The sequence below is a fragment of the Mytilus edulis genome, chromosome 5 (genome assembly GCF_963676685.1).
Source record: "Mytilus edulis chromosome 5, xbMytEdul2.2, whole genome shotgun sequence".
Taxonomy (NCBI): Eukaryota; Metazoa; Mollusca; class Bivalvia; order Mytilida; family Mytilidae; genus Mytilus; species Mytilus edulis.
Window position 1 is genome coordinate 22,436,671 of NC_092348.1, and position 22,605 is coordinate 22,459,275.

A 22,605-nucleotide genomic window follows, 5' to 3' on the forward strand; every position below is an offset into this window, starting at 1 on the left:
AATTGTAATATATTGAAATGGATCGATACAATTATTGAATATATTTAAAAATAATTTTCTATATAAGGTACAACCTTTGGCAAGAATTAAAACATCCAATAGACAATAATAAAATATTTCTTTATAGAATTTAAATTCTTTTTCTTTAACTTTATTATACCATTCATCAAATAATTCTTTATTTTTAATTGTCATAGTATTATAACCAAAATATTCTTTATCAGGATAAATTCCCTTATATTTTTGATTCTCTGTTGTATTAAAATAATGTGGAAAATAACCTTTGTTACCCACAAATCCAAATGTTTTTGGGAAAGCAGCTAATCCACATAATGTAAAATTTATAGAATCTATGAATCTTAAATTTATTCCTTTAATAAATATAGCTGTTAATTTTAATCCTGAAGAAATAATACTATGTTCAATTTTATTTTTTACAATGTATCCTAAAATCGGTTGCATATCATAACCTTTTCCATAATGTGAAATAAAAGTGTAGTCTTTAAATTTGTCTCTTATGAAATATTTACAAAAGTTGTCTATTACAGAATTTCTTATAGGGGTTTCATATTCCCTAAAGGGAATTTTTTCTACATCACTAAAACAATCATCTATGTCTAATTCTAACAAGTTTAAATTATCAATATTGAAATCACATTTAAATACTTTTACATAGTTATTTTTAAAACAATAAATATTTTCTAAATCGTAAGCTATACAAAAATTCATTATATGTATTCCTGTTTCTTGATTTGCTTCAAAATCAAAATATATATATTTATTATTTTTTACTTGTTTTGGTACTGATGGTTTCATATAACATAAGTGTTCTTCATTACTTTCCGTGTATTTTTCATAACATATTAAACATATTTTTTCACCACATTTGTGATTTTTGCCTGTATATGTTTTGTTACATTTATCACAAATATGTTGTTTTCTGATAGTTGTTACTGTGTTATCTTTGCATGTATGTTGTTCAGTATAACCAATTAAACATACTTTACAAAACCTACGTTTAGCTAAAAATCCTGTTATATTTGTTATAGTGTCAAAGTGTTCATCATGATAATATAAATATATTTGTTCATTATATTCTTCATTACCATTATATAAAATATATTCTGTACTATTTGATGTAAAAACAATTATCCTAATATTAAGATAATTTTCAAAAGCTTTTAAATCATCTAAATTATTACCTTCTTTTTTTATTTCTACTCCTGATTGTTCATGCAAATCTTCAGCTAATCTTTTTTGTAATGGTCTACCTTCATTGATATGTTTTAATTGAGAATCTGTAAAATCTTTTAATAACTTATTTGAAGCTAAAGAAGTTACAATTGCCCTTGATAAACATATTGTATCATCATTTTTTATTTGGATAATACTTCTTTTATTTGTGACATCTAATATTTTTAAACCCCTACCTTTTCCTCTTTTATTAGGTATAATAGTAACTTCAAAAATAACTTCTTCTAAATTTAATTCTTCAGCACTATTTAATAATCTTTCCATTTGATCCATGAATAACTTTTTAACTGTATTATATGTTCTTATAGGCCAGCTTTTATGTTTAGTAATTATGATTTCATGAATAGGTACTATTTTAATTCTTCCATTAGGGTAATCTTTTATGGAATAGTCTACCATGTGTTCAAAAGCATTTGTAAATGTTTCTTGTTTTTCATCCTTTAGACTAATTTTATAATTAAATACATAAATACTTGCTTTATGTTTATATTCTTTTGTCAAAACAAGTTTATATGAATCTCCTCGCTTGGATAAAATTTTATCCTTTTTTGCCTCCATTTTTAAAGAAAACATTTTAGTTACTTCAAAATGTCTAAAACAAATCTAACAAATAAATTAGCAGATGAATTACATCATAGAGTTATAAAATCTTTTCCTAAAAGACGTGTTTATGTTAATTCAATAGATCAAACATGGGCAGTTGATTTAATAGATATACAACAATATTCAAAACAAAATAAACACTATAAATATTTATTAGCAGTTATTGATATTTTTAGTAAATATGGTTGGTTGATTCCATTGAAAAATAAAACAGGAGTAGCAGTAAGTGAAGCATTTAAAACATTATTTAAAGAAAGAAAACCAATATATATTTGGTCAGATAAAGGATCTGAATTTTATAATCGACAAGTAAAAGAATTGTTAAAAGATAATAACATAAAGTTATATTCAACTGAGAATGAAGAAAAATCCAGTGTAGTGGAACGCTGGATAGGAACAATGAAACAACATATGTATAAATACTTTACTGCTAATGAAACTTTTAAATATTATGATATACTAGATAAATTAGTTAAAAATTATAATAATACAGTACATTCTTCAATTAAAATGACACCTGTTGAAGCAAGTAAATTAAAAAATGAATTAACAGTGTATAAAAATTTATATCCAGAAAAGGAAGAGAAAATTAAAAAACCTAAATTTAAAGCAGGTACTAGAGTAAGAATAACAAAAAAAAAAGGTAAATTTGAAAAGGGTTATACTACTCGTTGGAGAAAAGAAATATTTGTAATTGAAAAAGTTTTAAATACAATTCCTTTTACTTATAAAATAATTGATTTAAAAGGCGAAGAAATAACAGGTGCTTTCTATGAACAAGAATTACTTTTGACTAAGTTTTAAATCTCTAGGTAGATTTAAAATCCATTGAATAAATCCATTAAATCTTAAATGTCTGTCTTGTATAGCAAACAGTAATTACTGGTTTGAATAGTTGAAACGTTGTGAATTTGATATTTAAATCTAACTACAGTCAATTGTAATATTATATATATTAATAAAAGAACAAATTCAATAATATCGACAAAATGTAAGAAACATACTTGAATTCGTTTGTTAAATCATGCATCAAACTAATTAACTGCGTCAGTAAAAGTTTAATAGTTGTAAACAAAATTTTCAGGTAAAATTTACAATAACCTGTAGTTAAGTAAGTATTTACTGCATCTAAGGAGTTGTTTACTGTAACTAAGTAAGTGTTCATTGTAACTAAGGAGATGTTTACTGTATCCAAGCAAACTGTTTATATTTAATTCAATAGGATATGACTTTTAAATAAACTAAATCGATCATTGTAAATATTTACAGGTAACAAAGTGCGGTTTTTAATTAAATTTGCCATTTAATATTGCTACAGTAACTTCAAAATGGAATCTGAATTGAGAAGATGTTATTTAGTTAAAGTGTCGGATGAATTAGAAAAACTTGAAACATTATTAGTGAAACGTAATAATACGATAAATTTACAAGATATGGAGATAAACGGCATAAAAAAGGACATTGAATATTTAACCGAGAGAATAAATAAAACTAAGGAAGATTTTGGTGACAGAAACAAGAGACGGATTTGGCTTCGATTAACAAGACAAAAAGTTAGTGCAAAGACTAAGCTTAAAAAATTCATAACAAAAAGAACCTGTGAGAATGAAGAAAAGACTATATTGGAAATAAAGAGAAGTGATTTAATTTCTGAACATAATAGGATAACAGAACTTGTTCGTCAAGACAGTAATTCCTAGTAATTAACTTCTTTAAATCTTCCATCTTCAAAATTAATTTGTGCATCTTGTATAACAAACAGATAAACATTTATTAATTTATTTGCTCCTGCTGTTTTAGTTATTTGGATAGTAATACCTTCAGAAGCATTTTCAATTCTTCTACCTGAACCGTGTAACGAATTGTCATCTGTTGAACGTAGATCTAACCATAATGCATAATTAGTTGTAAGATATTTTTCTAATGTTGTATAGGATAAATTTAAATCCTTTAAAACTTCTTCTGTTGTTTTATTTCTTTTTGAATTTAAAGCAAAGAATTTATTTATTTCATCCCATTGTTGATATGCTTTCATTCCTTGACTGTATAGTTGATTTGGAACACCTTCTATTGTCATTTCTACTTTTGTTATGTTAGGATTATAATAAGTTTCGGTACTTGTTCTTTCAGGATCTTCGAACAACATTAGAATTCCTTTCATACTTCTAGCTGGAACATTTAAATTAATATTCCACAATGTATCAGATTTGTTTTTGGTTATTTTTCTATGTCTTAGTATTCTATCGTACAAAATAACCATCTTACCATTAACTTGTTGTCTTATCTGTCTTGCTAATTCTGTATCAGTAACCATATCAAATTCTAAACAAATGTTTTTGATTGTATAACTTGCAGATGTATCTGTTGATTTAATAACATTGCTATAATTATTAAATGTAAGTTCATATTCAAGTCTATCACCAAGACCTGCTTGATAAAAAGGCATATGAGTTTCTAATAGTTCAAAATCAAGTGGGATACAAAATCTTGCACCATATGCAGTTGCAATTGCTTCATCGCCTATGTCTGATGCTTTATCATTCGCGCCAACTCTGTGTTTTAACATGTTTGTTTCACCAATACCTTGGTATGCCATATTTAAACGTTCAGATGTAGATTTCCATAAATCAACATAACAATGATAAATATCACTATCATCAATTGACATAATTTCATTTCCACTTATACGAATTGTTGTTTTTTTAACTATTGTTCTTCCTATGTTTTGATATATAGTTGCATTGTCGTCTGTAGATGTGAGTTCTATTTCAAATGCCAATCTGGTTGTTCCAGGAACAATAACATCATTATTGCTTAGATTGGGGAATCTCACTAATAGCTGTTGATTTTGATCAATAGTTGAAGGATTATTTGTTATTGATACACTTTGACGAATACCTTTCACACCACGGGGTTCTCTTATTTTTCTGTAAGGATTTAATTTGTTTCCGTATGCCGACATTTTTAAGGATTAAATTTGTTATAAAAATAATTCAATTATCACTGATACTAGAGTATTGATACATGTAGAATTATCACTCTCACTAACAAACCCTATAATATCTCCAGCCTTAACTTCAAAAGGTATATTAAAGTTATGATAACTGTGTGTGTCACCATTACTTAAACTTATTCCGTAACTATATGTCTTATAATTATTAACAGTTATCATAACATCTATATTATCTGAGTTTGTTCTTAAACTTACTAAACTAATACCCAATATTTGTCCTGGAAAGTTCATTACATAATAACCACCACCACCATCACCAAAATTAAACTTTTGTCTTGCATGTAATGGACCATCAATTCCAGCATTTATACTTATTATTTTTCTGTCTGGTTTATTTTTAATATTACCAACTATATTTTCAACATTTAAAACTCTGATGTTTAGGGCAGAGACACCCCGTTGTAAATGTTTATCCTTAGTATCCCTTGTTCGAAGTTCACTCTTCATATTTAATATTTCCTTTTTTATTTCCGATGTATCTACGTTTTTTTTTTTGACACCAAGTATGCTCATTTTATTAAATAAATTATATAACTTCTAAAACACAATTAATTGGTAAATGATTAATTATCTTGTTATTATTTTCATCTCTTATTTCTAATTTCAATTCTGTTATAACATCATTTACTAAACACTTATATTCCGGATGCTCAAATCTCGCTGTTATAACTTCACCAAACTCTTTATTCTCGACTGGAATAACAGCCAATAATGTACTTGGCTTACCATCAAGATAATTATGAGAAGTGCTAACTTGTTCCAAATGGATATATAATGATTTATGGATAGCAAAATCCACAAATTTGTTTCCATAATGTAATTCATCAGGTTCGAATTTACGTTTATTATTAAATCCTAACATATTTCCCAAACCCTTACTTATCTTTAACTCAGTAGTAGTGTTTAATGAAGCGATACCATTTGCTTCATTTACGGATAATACAATATTTTCTTTTTGAAATTCATCCACTATTTGTTGAAAACTATAATAACCATTCATAATCCTTTGCTGTGTCTCTCCGGTTTTTGTAATAAACCCATGATAAACATTATACCAACCTATACTGTATCTTATAAATTTCAAACCAATACGTTTATTTCCATTTCTGTTATTTATGTATTGTTCTAAGTTTATTGTATTATCAATATTTGAAATAGTATGAAACATTTTTAATATAAAAAAATGATAACAAAAGAATTTAAATATAATCCTAATGTTTCATATAATCCAGGTATTAAATATTCTGAAAAAGATCATCAATTAAAAACAAATCTTGTAAATCAAACGATATTTGTAAATCAAAAAGAGAACTTTAAAACATCTTTTCCTGATTTATTTCAAAACTATCAAAACCCATCAATACACACTAACGAACCATGGAATACATGGATTCATTCTTCATTTGATTGGTGGCAATGTCAGTTAAATTTTGCAGTTTGGTGTGCAAGTACAGGATGTGGTGTTTCTTATAATGATCATATACAAAATACTTCGCTTGACGCAAATCTTACAAAGTCTTTTTATATGTTTCATTTATATTATTGCATTGCCAGAATTTTAAAAGAACTTAAATCACCTTTACCAACAGATTCTTCTTTCTGTTATTATAAGAACTCATATGACAAAGCTGTATATCAAAAATTATGTAAAGAATTTAATGTTTCAATAGATACAAATTGGAGACAAAAACTAGAATCATCATGTCAAGGATTAGGAAGTTTTGAGCAATATTATAAACCAAGTGGTAAATATAGACAAAATCATAAAAAGGATGGTCCATTCTTTAATATTCATGATACAATTTATCACGAAAAAGATATAAGTATGGCTTGGACTACTTTTATTTTAGATAAATCAGAAGGTTTTACACGAGCAGGTATTGAACGTATTAATGAAAGTATTAAAATTTATGTATGGGCTTTATTAGGTGCACAATCTCAAACAAAAACAGAAATTTTAAAAGTAGGAACAGGATTTGATGCACAAAAACAATTCTTAGCAAATGTACAAGATGTTATTAATAGTCCTATTGATTTGCCCACTCAGATATCAAATTATCAAAATGTTTTAAAATACGCAAGAAGTAAAGTTGATTATGCTTATGGACTTGGCTTATATATGTCTCCCAGTGATATGGTTTTACAAATTGGAAGTATTGTTGGTTATAATAATAAAATTATAATTGCAACAGAAAATCAAACACTTGGGTTAAATGATGATTTAAATAATAAAAATTTTGATCATGTTGATTTTAAACCAAAAGAACCTGTAAAACCACAAGAACCTATAAAACCTGAAAAGCCTAAAGAACCAAAAATAGATCCAATAAAAAAAATTGAACATGAAGATCATGAAGATAATAAACAAGCAATAATATTTGTAAGTATTGTAATAGGATTTACAGCACTTTATTTTTTCAAATAATCTCTAGCAGCAGTAAACAATAAACTAACAACTAAAATAAGCAATGCCCATAAGTTGTTTGCAAACCAATTTACTACGTCTTTTGTTGCAGACAATAACCAAGAAACAATAGAACCTATAATACCTGGTAATGCAGCTGCTAATTTTCCTGCAAGAAAAGATAATAATTTTCCAAGATTTTTTAATTGTTTTTTTATCCAGTCTTGTACACCACCACCTTTTGATGGAGGAGAAGGAGCAGGAGAAGGAGAACCAGTAAATGCTTCAACAATAACACCAATAATCATTCCAAAAGCAGTTAAAACACTAACTATTGTTATTCCTTGTTCTCTGAATAATGTTCTTATTCTTTCACCTAATGTTCTGTCTTCGTTTAAAATTTTATGTATTGTTTGTTTAAATCTATCTAATTGACTACGTAGTTTTTCTCTATTAATATTAATTACTTCTATTCTTGCACTTCTCTCAGATTCCAACTCTCTCATTCGACTACTTATTTTATCTATTTGAAATTTTAAATTGTCTTCTTTAGCTTGTTTTAATTTGGCATTTTCTTTTGCTAAGTTTTTATTTGTTTCATTTAGTTTTGCTAATTCATTTGCAATCTCTTCTTTTACTGATGTCATTGCACTGATTATTCCATCCATCTCTCTTTTTGTCATTTCTGTTTGTGTTTCATTATCTACTAAAGATGTTCCTTGTTCAATAAATGAAGTTTCTATTTCTTTCACATATGTTTCTGCATTACTTGCTGTTTCTAATAATTCTTGTCCTTCTTCTTGTGTAGATATTTCTTGTAATGGAATTTCTATATTATCGAGTTCACGAATTGGTGCTTTATTTATTTTTCTCTGAAACTCTGCTCTACCTTCTCTTAAATTATCAGATATTTTATAATCATCTACACCTAAAACATCCCTGACAAAATTAACACCGTAATAACTTTTAAGAGTGCTAAATTTATAAAATTTTATTTTTTCTTTTTGGTAATGCGTTAATGCAATATCATTACCTTTTTCATCTTTTACATATAACATTATTTTTCCATCATTTTCTTCCCCAACAAAAAAACCCTCTTCATTACGTATAGTTTCACCATTTTTTTTATAAAATTGTTTAATCATTTTTTTTGTAGTTTCTTTTTTATGAATTTTAGATTCATCTTCTGATAAATATCTTGTTTTTTCAAATTCATTATTTATATAATTTTGAAACTCTTCATCATCATTATCCATTAATGGTGTTTTTTCTTCATCATCATAATCATCATCATCATAATCATCTATTTTAAACTCATAACCCCCTTCTGCCATTTTTAATTAAATAAAATAAAAATGCCATTTTTAATTAACCAAATATTTCTGTTAATAAACAATAAAAACTACCTGTTAATATTAATTTTTCTACTAACAAAAAGATATATTTAAATTCATTATCAACCATTATTTGTAGATTTTCTATAATTTTATCTTTTTGTTTTTTTGTAAGTCCATTTATTTTCGCTTGACGCTCTTCTTCTTCATCTGAAGAATCTTCTTGTTCTAAAATATATTGAATTGTTTTTTTAGCGCATTTCGATTTTTCAGTTTCCATTTATTTAATAAAAAAATCACCCTGTGTCTAAAAAATCGATTCATAGTTTGGTGGATTTTCCCTAAGGGGAATAGAAGAAATTATAACTTTATTTATAAAAATTATAGATTTTCCATTTTTTTTTTTATTTCGTTTCTTACTCTATTTTCTGTTTCTTCTATAAGTTTTTTTCTTTCATCTTCTCCTAAAGTAGTTAAACTTTTTCCTTTTAGGAAATTTTCCATTTTTCCTTTTTGGGAATTTTTTTTCATTTCATTAAATTTTTCTTGCTCTTCTAAAATAAGTTTAAATTCTTCTTCACTTATTTTGTTGTCAGTTAAAGACCTAGAAATTAAATCTTTAATACTATTTAATTTACATTCTGTTAAAGTTTTTATTTCGTAATGTTTTTTAGCTTTTAAAGTAAGCTTTCTTCTTATTAATTTTATTACACCACCAATACTTCCGCATGCGACTGCTGTTATTTGTAAAGGTAATAAAATAGGAATAGCAACACCTATACCTGCAGAAATAACTGATGCTGAAATTAAAGTTGTATCTATTCCATCTGTAAAGTTTACTCCTCTTTTATATTTTTTATATAAAGAATTTCTTTTGTCTCTTTCATTTTTTAAAGAATTTTCTATTTCTGAAATTTTTTGTAATCTATAGTTTTGTCCATCTTCTATAGGTAATTCTGGATATAAATCAGGAGCTGTAGGTTGTTTCATTTTTTAAAGTAAAAATTGATTTTTTTTTTTTTTTCTCTTAAATCCCACAGAATTTTTTCTCTGCCTGTTATCCCGGTTTTTTTTTGGGAGTAAGAAAATTTGGTGTTTTTTGGGGTGTTTTTTTGCTTTTTTTTTTATGAAAATTTAGGGCTCTTTTACTTGAAATGAGGGTAATTTTTTGGGGGCCAAATTTTTTTTTTTTGGAGGGGGGCGCTGGAGTCGTTCAAGTACTATACTACTCCCCTTAGGGGAAAAAATAAGTTTTATAAAAAACCCCAGGATTAAGGTTTTGGTGTGCTCTTTACAAAAAAATTTTTTTATTTTTTTTATGGGGGGGGGGGGGGGGGGGGGGGGTATAAATACAAAGTGTGTTTTTTTCTTCTTAATTTTGAAGTTAAAAATCACACAAAAATGTTGGTAAAATTTTTATTTTGGATGTAAAAAGGGTTTTTTTTCTTTAAAATGGGGGGTCAAAAATTGAAGATAATTTTTTTTTTTTTTGTGGGGGCTAAAGGAGTGGTATATTGTGTAAGGCTAAACAAGTACGAAGTTTAAAGGCATTCAGAACACAAAATTCGGACAGGTTGGCCAAATACAGCTAAGGTTATCTATTCGTTGGGTTAAAAATCCTCAGTATTTCGAATATTCAAAGTTTTGTGAAAAGTTATTTTATTACAATCTCAATGATAATTCATGTCAAAACATAATTTAAGCAGTATTTATAGATGAGCCAAAACTATAAAAAGCTTATCATTCTAAGACTTTTATTTTTTATCTTATATTGTACAAAGATTGTCCTTATTCAGTAATCCAGCTAATATAAAACAAAAAAACCTATAAGGAGATGTAATGTGATATACTTTCATTTGTCCTGATCAAATTCCTTGATGAATAAGAAAACATTAAGCTCTATAGTCGCTTTTCATTATTGACCTTAAATGTGTGTTTCATATGCTATAGAACAAAGGTAAGATACGAACTCAAAATAACATCAGGATCATAAATTTAAAATAAATAATCGGAGAATAATAGTTTCTAAACGCATAAAACTTTAACAAAAACAAGATCACAAAACACATACCATGCGAAACTGTTTTATCAATGGGATATGCAGCTTTTGGTAGTTCATTTTGCACCACTGTTTTAACGTCAAATAACATTTCCCCTATGCCAACAGTTATAGCTATAAAAAGATATTGTATGTTTAGTAATCTCCTTAAACAAAAATCTTCTTGTTCAAAAATGAGTTTAACAAATATTTACTTTCTATATTCTACCGAAATATATTGTGCGAACGGGAATCGCCACGCTAATTCCATTTCCATTCCTCTTTAGTTTGTTGTTCTATTAAACATGTATGATCTAAATTTAAGATAAAAAAAAAACACGTTGAATGTTGTAGTTGTTCTTTGTTTGTTATTTTTTCTTGATTAGTTAGTGGTTAGTGTGGTCATATATTGTTAGTGATTTCTATTTCCCTCTTTATGTATTGTTAAAATAATGCGACATTGCATGTTAGTTTTGCCTTGATGTCATTACATGTATAATGTATAATGGATGTTATGCTTTGTGCTTTCAGGTATTTTATTTAGGTTATTTTTCTGTTCTCAAATATGAATGAATTAAAGATATTTTACTGTATTTTGTGCTCTTTACTGAAAGCCGAATATTTTAAAAAACAAGGATGTGTAAGACGCGAAACATTTGAAGATCTTTGTGACCTACAATTATAGATAAGCAAATACAAGGTCCAATTTGCTTGAAGTAGTTATAATTTAATAATGAATACAATGTAAACAGTAAAATCACAAAAATACTGAACTCGGAGTAAAATTTAAAACGGATAGTTCCTAATCAAATGTCAAAATCAATAGCTGAAACACATCACAGGAATGGATAACAACTGTCAAGTTCCTGACTTGGTACATGCATTTTCGTATGTAGAAAATAATGATTGAACGTGGTTTTATAGCCAGCTGAATCGCTTACTTTTATGACAGTCTCATTATATTGAGAAAGTTGCGTGAACAAAACAAACAGCCACAATAGGTGGAAAAATGACAAAAATAGGGGAACAGCAGTCAACATTGTATTATTATCTTCATTTTTTACATTTGGAAGTCAAAAAATTGCGAGCAAAAGGATCAAATATTTGCTTTGAAATCTATAAGGTTTTAAATATTTTGATTATAAAGAGCACATTGTAAATTTTTAACACGATATTAAAGTATGTTTTAACGTTTTAATATGTTATTCATATTTAATAAGATTTACACCAATCGTATGCACCAGATGCACTTTCTGACAATAAATGTGTCGTCATTGATAGTCCTGGCCGATATATTTGAATGTCCAGAACCAAATGAAACGTCGAAAGAGAGAAATCTTTATTTAAAAACGATATTTTTTTAAAACTCTGAACAAGACCATTTCTCAAAAAGGTATCAACAGAAACAAAAGATGCAATTCTGATGTCAGTAGTCACTTCTTGAGGACTGACATAATTTATATGGCATACTCTTTAGAAATAATTAAGAAAATTAAGTAGGGAAAGTTGAACGGAGTTAAACGTTGCTATTCTTATTAGTTTAAACTGTTACCTCATGTGTCTCATTTATACAAAGAAAACAAAAAGTAAACGGACAATCAAAATTTATAAAGCAATTACAGTGAGTTGACTGTTAGTGTTGCTCTCCACCAATTGCAACTCATTCAAAATTTTGACCAAATTGCAATTTGTTTTATTAAACCAAATTGTTCAACTGGTCAGAAAATTGAACAAATTGTTCAGTCAAAATGTGAAAGTGCAAGGTGATAAAATAAAATATACTTACAATCCTATAAGACTTTAACTCCACTTTAATGATGTTGTGACAAAAATTAGTTTATCAGTTTGTATAGTTATATTATATTCATTTCCATGCTGAAGGGGAACTGTTTATTTTGAATTGCTATTAAATTGTCCAAACTAAGCTTTCATATAGTTTTTCTTTCTAAAAGTATTCTATATTTATAAGAATCAGATATCATTTTAAATAAAACATCATATATTCAGTAAAATATGTGTGAAATAACATTATGCTATTGATAAATTTTCAGGGGAGATAACCTAAAATATTATTCTTTTGAATAAAGACTTTTTGAAAGAAAAGTTATTATCTCCCCCATGGAAACTTCCTACAAACATATATTGCAATTTTACACATATTTTACTGAATATGAAATGTTTTAATTCACATAATGTCTGATTCTTATAAATATAGAATACTTTTTTGAATTGCTATTAAATTGTCCAAACTACGCTTTCATATAGTTTTTCTTTCTAAAAGTATTCTATCTATAATACTAAAATTACGAGGTCCAATTTGTCAGCCGTCATCACGTAAATACGACGAAAAAAAAAATTCAACTTTATATATAACTTATATAGTACAAAGGTGTAGATTAAAAATTACACCACTCCAGGCCCTTTTGTTTTCCACGTAATTAATATTGCCAATAATTAAGAAGTTCCGGGTCGAGTCCGATACCAATAGTATATTCACCTGTTACCGATTACCTTAGGTAGCAATACACAGTTAGAAGTTTAGTTTCGCATTATGGCCCCTGTGAATTTTTTAAATATGAAAGTTTTTGTACAATAAAATTGATTTTTAGATAATTGAAGAATAATATAGCCTTCTTAGTGGGTTTATATGAACATTTAGATTGATTTTAACATGTTTTATAGGCCATTTCTATGATTGACAGTCCGTATTTTCCTATCCGTACCGTTCATAGGTCCATAAATTATTGTAGTGTTTATCAACAAAGATTTTGCGCTCGATCTTTTCAATTCAATTTTATGGAAAAACGAGCAGGAAAGCATATGATTTTTTTTGGACCACTTGATAGATATAAACCTATGGATTCAGGAAAGGTATCACTGTAATTCATTGAAATTTTCCTTTAGACCAAATTTTGGAGACTTTTGTGACATGTTCACCCCCCTTTTTTGCTATATTTTGTATCTAAGAAATGCAGATTGTTGCCATGGTTACACCCAAAAGGGATTATATTTCACCCTTATGACCATAAGAAATCAAATCTATGGAAGATTTTCTTTCTACAAGTATATACATGCATAACACACATATAAAGCCTTCTTTGTTAGACAGGAGGGGAAAGAGGGTGTTTAAAAATTATGAGTGTCAATTTTAAGTTTTTTTCCTAACTGTGTATTGCTACCTTATGGCATTTGACAAAGCAAATAATTGCTTTTTTTTTAGACAAACATACCACAAAACTATTGATATTTATGTTATAGATACAATTCTAAGGGAGAAACAACCTTTAGTATGACAATATATGTTAGTTTTGTTGTTTATTGTCCTTAGCAACCAATATAGACATTTTGGCACAAAGACTTGGTTCCGTTATACATTGATACTTTATTGGCTACCCCTTGGAAAAGAAGATTGCGCGTTATGTAGAAACCTTAGAAGGGAACGCTTTATATTTTTTCATGCGACTAAATCAAATTTATTATTTTAGCAAGTATAAAGTCACAATTTAGCATGAATTAAGCCTAAATTTTTTCCCGCTGTTATAAATAAATTCAGTATTTACCAAATTTTAGCCAAGGCTTTGGTATGGTAATACACAACAAAATTGACATTCTAGAGCCTTAAAATAGCTTTAACTTGTAAAAGTTGTCTACTGTTAAGGTTAATTTAAGTTTTTAAACAAGAAAAGACAGGGTTAGAAGGTATAGTTTTAGAAAATTGACTAAAAAAGGAGAAAATGCACTTTGACATGGCATGTTTCATAAAATCACTTTTTTGTTGCATTTCAGTGTCAACTGCTAACCTTCATAAAATATTTATTTCTGAACCGATTTTCAAAACTAGCAGGCGAAAATGCTCGTTTTAACTAGTAGAAAACAGAAAACCATTTAAAGTGGAATTGGGAAAAAAAATGTTAATCCTTAAGGTAGCAATACACAGTTAGAACTTTAGTTTCGCATTATGGCCCCTGTGAATTTTTTAAATATGAAAGTTTTTGTACAATAAAATTGATTTTTAGATAATTGAAGAATAATATAGCCTTCTTAGTGGGTTTATATGAACATTTAGATTGATTTTAACATGTTTTATAGGCCATTTCTATGATTGACAGTCCGTATTTTCCTATCCGTACCGTTCATAGGTCCATAAATTATTGTAGTGTTTATCAACAAAGATTTTGCGCTCGATCTTTTCAATTCAATTTTATGGAAAAACGAGCAGGAAAGCATATGATTTTTTTTGGACCACTTGATAAATATAAACCTATGGATTCAGGAAAGGTATCACTGTAATTCATTGAAATTTTCCTTTAGACCAAATTTTGGAGACTTTTGTGACATGTTCACCCCCCTTTTTTGCTATATTTTGTATCTAAGAAATGCAGATTGTTGCCATGGTTACACCCAAAAGGGATTATATTTCACCCTTATGACCATAAGAAATCAAATCTATGGAAGATTTTCTTTCTACAAGTATATACATGCATAACACACATATAAAGCCTTCTTTGTTAGACAGGAGGGGAAAGAGGGTGTTTAAAAATTATGAGTGTCAATTTTAAGTTTTTTTCCTAACTGTGTATTGCTACCTTATCTGTACGTCCCGCATCTGACAGGCGCACCACCAAACGGTGTATTCAGGATTAATATGTTATATTGTATTACACGGGTCATAATCACATGGTTGACACTACTTAATTGTCAAATTGTTACCTATTGTAGTAGTTTAATCAGTTACACTTCCTAAGATAACAATATGAATACTAAAAATCTGGACTAAAATAATGCGTATAGGTACAGTTTTCAATTTGTTAGCGGGCATGACGTAAAACAGCGAATCAAAGAATTCAACTTTATTTATGACTAATATAGGACAATGCTGTTGACGGGGTGTGTTCTAGTATTTATAAGAATCAGACAAACTGATAAACTAATTTTGTCACAACATCATTAAAGTGGAGTTAAAGTCTTATAGGATTGTAAGTATGTTTTATTTTATCACCTTGCACTTTCATGACTTGGCTGTGGTTTTCTACAGCAGTTGGTTCAAATTTCTGACCAGTTGAACAATTTGATTTTAAAAAACAAATTGCAATTGGGTCAAAATTTTGAATGAGTTGCAATTGGTGGAGAGCAACACTTACAGTCAACTCACTGTAAAAAAAAAATGGCAAAAAAATAGAAACAACAGTCTTCAAGACAATACTCAGAAAAACTAAGGATTGAATTATTCGATTCGGGTTAGAACTTTTGTTTTCACAAATGGCATTCGTCGTGTTTCTCTTCGGAAAAAAAATATACCTTTTTGTTCTTCAAGTCTTCTAAATACCTCGGATATCATTGCATGCATTGCTTCAGTTTTCTCTGCTAAATTCCTGTTTTGCTGTTCTAATAATTTAGACGTTCGTTTTTGCTCCTCTATAAATTCTTCGAGAATCTGTAAAGATTATCAGTATATACACATGTGAAGTTTAACCTATTTCTAGTGCGTGTATGTTTTTTTAGTATGAACGCTTGTAATGAATAAATCCTTATAAAATGTGCGATTTATTCAACGATACAAATCGTATATTAAGAAATGTCTCCAGGATCGTTCATTACAAAAAACATACTTTTGGACCATTGTTCCTTCAATTCACATCCGGCTCCATACTTCAAGTGTCATAATTTAGATGGCCACGTACTAATCTTTATACAGCTGGTTGATTATCAACCAAAAAGTTGTAGGTACATGTTTTTAGATAAGCTGTACGCTTTTTTTTGTATCTTATTAATGGATTTTAGACATTTGAACGTCGGTAAAAAAACCTGTTGTCTCCAAGTATTAACAGTGTAGTCGATTATGTAAAAAATGTTTAGTCACATCTTCGATGGTTACTAATGCTTACAGAACCATGAGAAAAAAGAATAACAAATAGGAAAAGGTAGCCGGAAAAAATCGGTATCATGTGGCAATATTTGGGTTCTAGAATTCTAATATCAAAAAGAATTCAAATGTCTAACATATTATTTTTCTGATGCGTCCGTCATATTTTTGTCGATATATTGCCATGGATCTTTTTAATTTTCTTACAATTAAAAATCGCCTGAAGAATTATACTTTGAAAAGAACATATTTATCAATGAATCGTTCGAAAGGACTGTTTTGCATATTAGTATACAATTTCACCAAAAGCTGTATATAAATTGGCCATGTTTCTGACGTCGTAGAAATATTCCAGCTAACATTTATTCACTAAATGTAAAAACACATGCAATTTTATTATTTAGCCCTTAGGCAAAATTTACCACAAATTTGTACCAATTAAGATATGATACGAGGCGATCACTAACTTGATTCCTGACTTGGAAAAGGCACATGACCACGTAGGATTTTAAGATCATAACCATATTGATTGATACAAAAACAAGAGATGAACATATTAATACAAATAGAAGAATAGCATAGAGAAATCACTCTGTTACTTTAAGAAATCTTTGAAAATTATACCTGACGGATATTGTCGTTGTTGTTCTTTTTGAGGTCTTTGTTGATAATTGTCAAGAGATCGCTGTCTTTGAAAGTAGAAATTTTTTCTTTTGTCATTTTTAGAAACATCGGACCTACAACATCTGCTATATTCAATAGTGATCCTTCAACCAAAGACAATTTTTGATCATATTCAGATTTCGATATTTTATCACTCGGCGAATGCGCAATAAGATTTCTTGTTTCTTTAATATCTTTTATCCATTTTGGATTTCCAGATATTGACCTAGGTGGGCAACACGAAGTCAATACAGCAGACATAAGTGATATATCCATAAAATCAACAGAAGTGGTTCGCTTTGCCGAAATACTACATAGGCAGATTTGTTTTCTCTGAGGTCCTTTTGTTCTTTTATGACCATGAATTTCTTTACTTTCGTCTGTTTCAAACAATAAATCAAACTGACTAGGAGTAAGACGACTTATTTGCTTAGTTTCCCCCGGAGAACGTGTCTTACATTCACAGCATTCAGTACAAGGATGTATATATTGATGAACTAAGGTATGTTTATGGTTGTCTAAAAACATAAAAAATTCCACCGAGTTTAAAACTTTAAACTCAAAGTAAAGGTGTAGCGTTTCTGTGACTGGTCCAGTGATAAATGTCAAAAGCCTTATAAAATTCTCTTTTGTTTTCTCTTCACCCTCTGCCATTTTGCTTAAAACTCTGCAAGAGAGAAATACCTAAGTTATAAACAAAAGGAATAACGTCTAATACAAAACATGCTTCACGCAAATACAGCTTACATGTATATTAGATTTGTTCCTATTTTTAGCAGAGGTAGATTCATTTAAGGTATGCTGATTTCGTTCGTCAAAAGGCTATTCATTTTCTCCTTCTTTTCAGGAAAACTGACCGAGCAGTTATTCGAAAATATACTCCTCGAAATAATGTACTCATTCTTGGTTATTCGTTAATTGAAGTGTTATAAATTAAGCCTTTATTTTTATCGTTTGTATTGTTTCACATTGGTGCCTTTTTATGGGTGACTATTAGTTATGGGGTTTTCTCACAGTAAAATTGAGAATGGAAATGGGGAATGTGTCAAAGAGACAACAACCCGAGCAAATAAAAAACAACAGCAGAGGGTCACCAACAGGTCTTCAATGTAGCGAGAAATTCTCGCACCCGGAGGCGTCCTTCAGCTGGCCCCTAAACAAATATATACTAGTCCAGTGATAATGAAACATACCGTACGAATAGTGTCATATATCCACATCATTTGACGTCTTGTTAATAGTTGTTAATCATGTGATAGCTCTATATTTTTTCTCTCTTTTTTATTGTTTTATACCAAGAATAAAAGTACTGGTAAACAAAAATAAACATACACGTTTCTATGAATGTGGTTTCCATATGTTTTATGCAATACAATACATATATAAAAAAGAAGATGTGGTATGATTGCCAATGAGACAACTATCCACAAAAGACCAAAATGACACAGACATTAACAACATAGTTTTAAATTGTTAATCGCATGGTTGTGATCAAATTAAGCGAAATAGGTATCATGAGAGCTCTATTGGACTATGGAATTGTCTCATTTAAGTCCTTATCATTTTGCAATAATCTAACAATAAAAATACTTATACTTATACAAATCTTAATCATCGTATCATGAAAAAATATTGTTAGTGAAACTACAAATTGCAATAAATATTAAAAACGGCATGTGCGACTCAAATGCAGAATGTAAAATGGCAGGTTCTTATTATCTTATAAACAGTCATTTTTTAATTGAGAATATACAGAATAGTCACCACAGAGTATGCTTTTCTATGAAATTACACTGATTCACGACATAATAAAAGGATACATCTCATGACAAAAATACATGTTTATTGTTGTCTTTCACCGTTCCAAAAAAAAAGAAGGAAAATGAACAACAGAGAAATCGTCAGTTTTGTTTTGAGTTTTGAGTTACAATTAAAAAAATGATAAACGATGGTCGCAGGAATCAAACATCATAACATTACACAATGCAAAGATAACTTTAGCCAGATTTGGTCCAATTTATTTGCTTTGTTTTGTACTCTTCAGACTCGTTATTGGTTTTTTTTAATCGTTTCGAGCGTCACTAAAGAGTCTTCCGTGCACTAAAAGAGCGTTTGGCATGTTTAATCATAAACTGTCAACCAACGGATGATGATAGCACTTGTAGTACACAAGTGGTAAAAAACTGAATATGTAATTTGGATATATATTTGAAATTATCAAAATGATTTATTGTGTATGCTGAATAAATAAATAAATACATATTTTTTTTATTATAATGTCACATATTGATTGGAATTTTTTTTTTTTTTATCATATCACAGTATTCAATAAACCAAACAACACTCATTCATTAATTTGACTTATGAGACACCAAACACCTGCTTTTTAAATATCAATTTAGTTTTTAAAAAGATTCATGATATCATCATTTTAATAAATTTGAAAGCAGAAATATTTTGAGCAAAACTAAAAAATTTGAAGTGAATTTTATTTAAAAAAAGATATATAAATATATATCAAATTATTCTAAATTCTATGTTATTTCATCATGAAATTAACAATTTGCATTGTTTAATATAAAATATCAAAAATAATTCATAGTTAAAAAATTGTTGTGAAGTCATGATATTGTTTTACCGGTTTTTATTTCAGTGATTGGACTATCATTTACCTGTAAGAAACCATTATGTAACCTTTAGCTCTCCAATATTTTTAAGAATAGCTAGTAGCTATATCCTCTTTCTAAAAAATATTGGACAACTAAAGGTAGCATAACTGATTCTTACAGATAAATGAAAGTTTAATCAATGAAATAAAAAGATCTTTTAATTATCTCAATTGTTTTAATTATGTAAACAAAAATACAACCAACGAACAAATGACAATTAAAAAAAACATTTTATTAAAGTCACCTTCCAATACAATAATTTAATCACTCACCAAAGCGGTTTCTTGAGGAAAAAATCACTTTTAAGATTTTTAACACTTTGGGAATTGTCAATGTATTTCTAATATTCGAACAAGAATTTAAAAGAAAATGTTTTTTCAGATTCAACACTATGAAAGGAACAAAATTTATTTAGTTTATTTCCTAATGCTGTAGGCGGCTCGTCTTAATGGCTTACAGGAGAGAACTGGCGTGGAACAAGGCTATACCATGTCTGTACGAGTGTGGTATTATTTGAAAACCGTAAGTCTCGGTCATAATATACTGTCAATCGGTGCCAAATATTTGTTGTCATTAGTAATTCTCTTCATCAAGAACATGAGTTAATCACAATAATTTTCAAAAATATTTGTCAATATCAATATAGGTTGAAATTATAAAAATATTGAAATCGATGGAATTATCTTAATACACGTATTCTAAAAACTATAGTTATATCTGAGGTGCAGTTTGAAGTAAAACTCTCTTCGTATTCCTTGGAATATTTCTGCTTAATTAGCGTATTAAAATAATTTATATCATAAGACGTTATTCGAATTCAAAAGTTCTTATTTCATCAATGAATTTTGTTAGGAAAGTTATTAGTTTGATCTCGTATGTATCCCGCGACCGTGTATTTACCGTTAATTACAAAAATACAAAAAAGGTACAAACTAGTATGACCTTGATCGGGTATTACAATAAAAGAGGGACGAAAGATATCAAAGGGACAGTCAAACTCATAAATCTAAAATAAACTGACAACGCCATGGCTAAAAATGACGACAAACAGACAAACAATAGTACACATGACACAACATAGAAAACTAAAGAATAAACAACACGAACCCCACCAAAAAGTAGGGGTGATCTCAGGTGCTCCGGAAGGGTAGGTCACATTCATGAAAGGGAAGGGGATTGTATTTACGACGTAATGAACATATCCGATATCATTTGTGAAACGGTTTTTCCATAACGGTCAATTAACTCGTGATGGCGTCCGTAAAATTTACGAAGGGATGATTTCAACTTCACCATTTGGAACTCTTGGTTTAATAGCCTCCTTGTGAGCAGTAACCCTCTAACAAGAAAATCATGATAGGAAATGCAAGCACGAGAATATCGTATCAATTGGGAGATATATACCCCGTATGCAGGTGCTGCTGGAATGTTGCTACTTAGAAATGGAAAGTTCACAATTGGAAAGCTGAAATCATCACTTTTGTGGTAAAGTTTTGTTTTCAACCGACCCTCATTGTCAATTTCTAGATGTAAGTCAAGATATGAGGCCGACTTAACTGTATCTGTTGTATCCTTTATCTCTACATTTAAGGTAGATCATAAGTAAATGTTTTTTGAGACAGAATTTTCTTATAATTTGCCAAAATGAAGATTTTACTATGCTTGTTTCAAAAAAATAATAAAAAGTATGGGTCACCGTGCTATTTTTCAAGCTATAAGTCGTTGAAAATTGCCTAAATTTGGTTAGTTTGTTCATGAAAAAACACATAAGAGTGCATAAAAAAATTTCTATGAGATAGAATTTTGAAATAAATTGTGAGAAGATAGGTTTCATAATATGTTTTAAGAAAATAAAAATAAAGCATGGTGTCACCGAACTTGTTTTCTTGCCACAAGTTAAAATAAAAAAATCCCTATTAGCCCAGTATACATTTTGTACTAAAAGAGTTGTCTCCCCTTAAATGGCTCATTTAAAAAACATGATTTTAAAAACCAAAAAAGTTGATATTTGTTAAAATATTTTGAATAATACAATAAATTAACACGTTTTCGTACGTTAACAGTCTAACCATTCAATTGCAAATCTGTTTCCAAATTTGCTGAATTTGGCAAATAACTAGACCGATTTTGTACTCTGATTGTACAATCCAAGATGGCGGTATACCATGAATCTACCTTTAAACAATTAATTTAGTTTGTAACCCGGATTTGTTTTCACTTAACCGATTTATGAATAGTGAACAGCTTGTGGAATACTACTGTTGCTTTATTCATCAAGCTTTTCAATAACAAATAAATGATATTCCCGAGTTATTTAGCAGAGACAATAAAGTTATCAAAGGTACCAGACTTATTTTTTTACGCCATACGCGCGTTTCGTCTACATAAGACTCACCAGTGACGCTCAGATCAAAATAGTTAGATAACATAAGCAACACGACGGGTGCCAAATGTGGAGCAGGATCTGCTTAACCTTCTGGAGTACCTGAGGTCAACCCAAGTTTTCGGTGGGATTCGTGTTGCTTAGTCGTTAGTTTTCTATTGTGTCTTATGTACTATTATTTGTCTGTGTGTCTTTTTATTTTTAGCCATGGCGTTGTCAGTTTATTTTTTATCTATGAGTTGACTGTCCCTCTGGTATCTTTCGTCCCTCTTTTAGAAGGCCAAACAAGTATAAAGTGGAAAACATTGGGTACCCAAAATTCCAAAAAGTGGTGCCAAATACGGCTAAGGTAATATATGCCTGGGATAAGATATTTTTTTA

The 22,605-nt window shown here is 28.9% G+C and overlaps 1 protein-coding gene across 1 annotated transcript in view; it reads right to left on the reverse strand.

The window, feature by feature from the left end:
- The window catches only part of LOC139525433 (uncharacterized), a 32,411-nt gene that overhangs the window by 8,906 nt on the left and 900 nt on the right, over positions 1 to 22,605 (reverse strand). Inside the window, exons 2-4 of the mRNA XM_071320758.1 lie at positions 17,134 to 17,839; positions 15,945 to 16,080; positions 10,680 to 10,781 (exon numbers count right to left, since the gene is read on the reverse strand). Of these exons, the coding sequence (XP_071176859.1) occupies positions 10,680 to 10,781; positions 15,945 to 16,080; positions 17,134 to 17,826 (931 nt within the window). The 5' untranslated portion in view covers positions 17,827 to 17,839. The remainder of the gene's footprint in view (positions 1 to 10,679; positions 10,782 to 15,944; positions 16,081 to 17,133; positions 17,840 to 22,605) is intronic.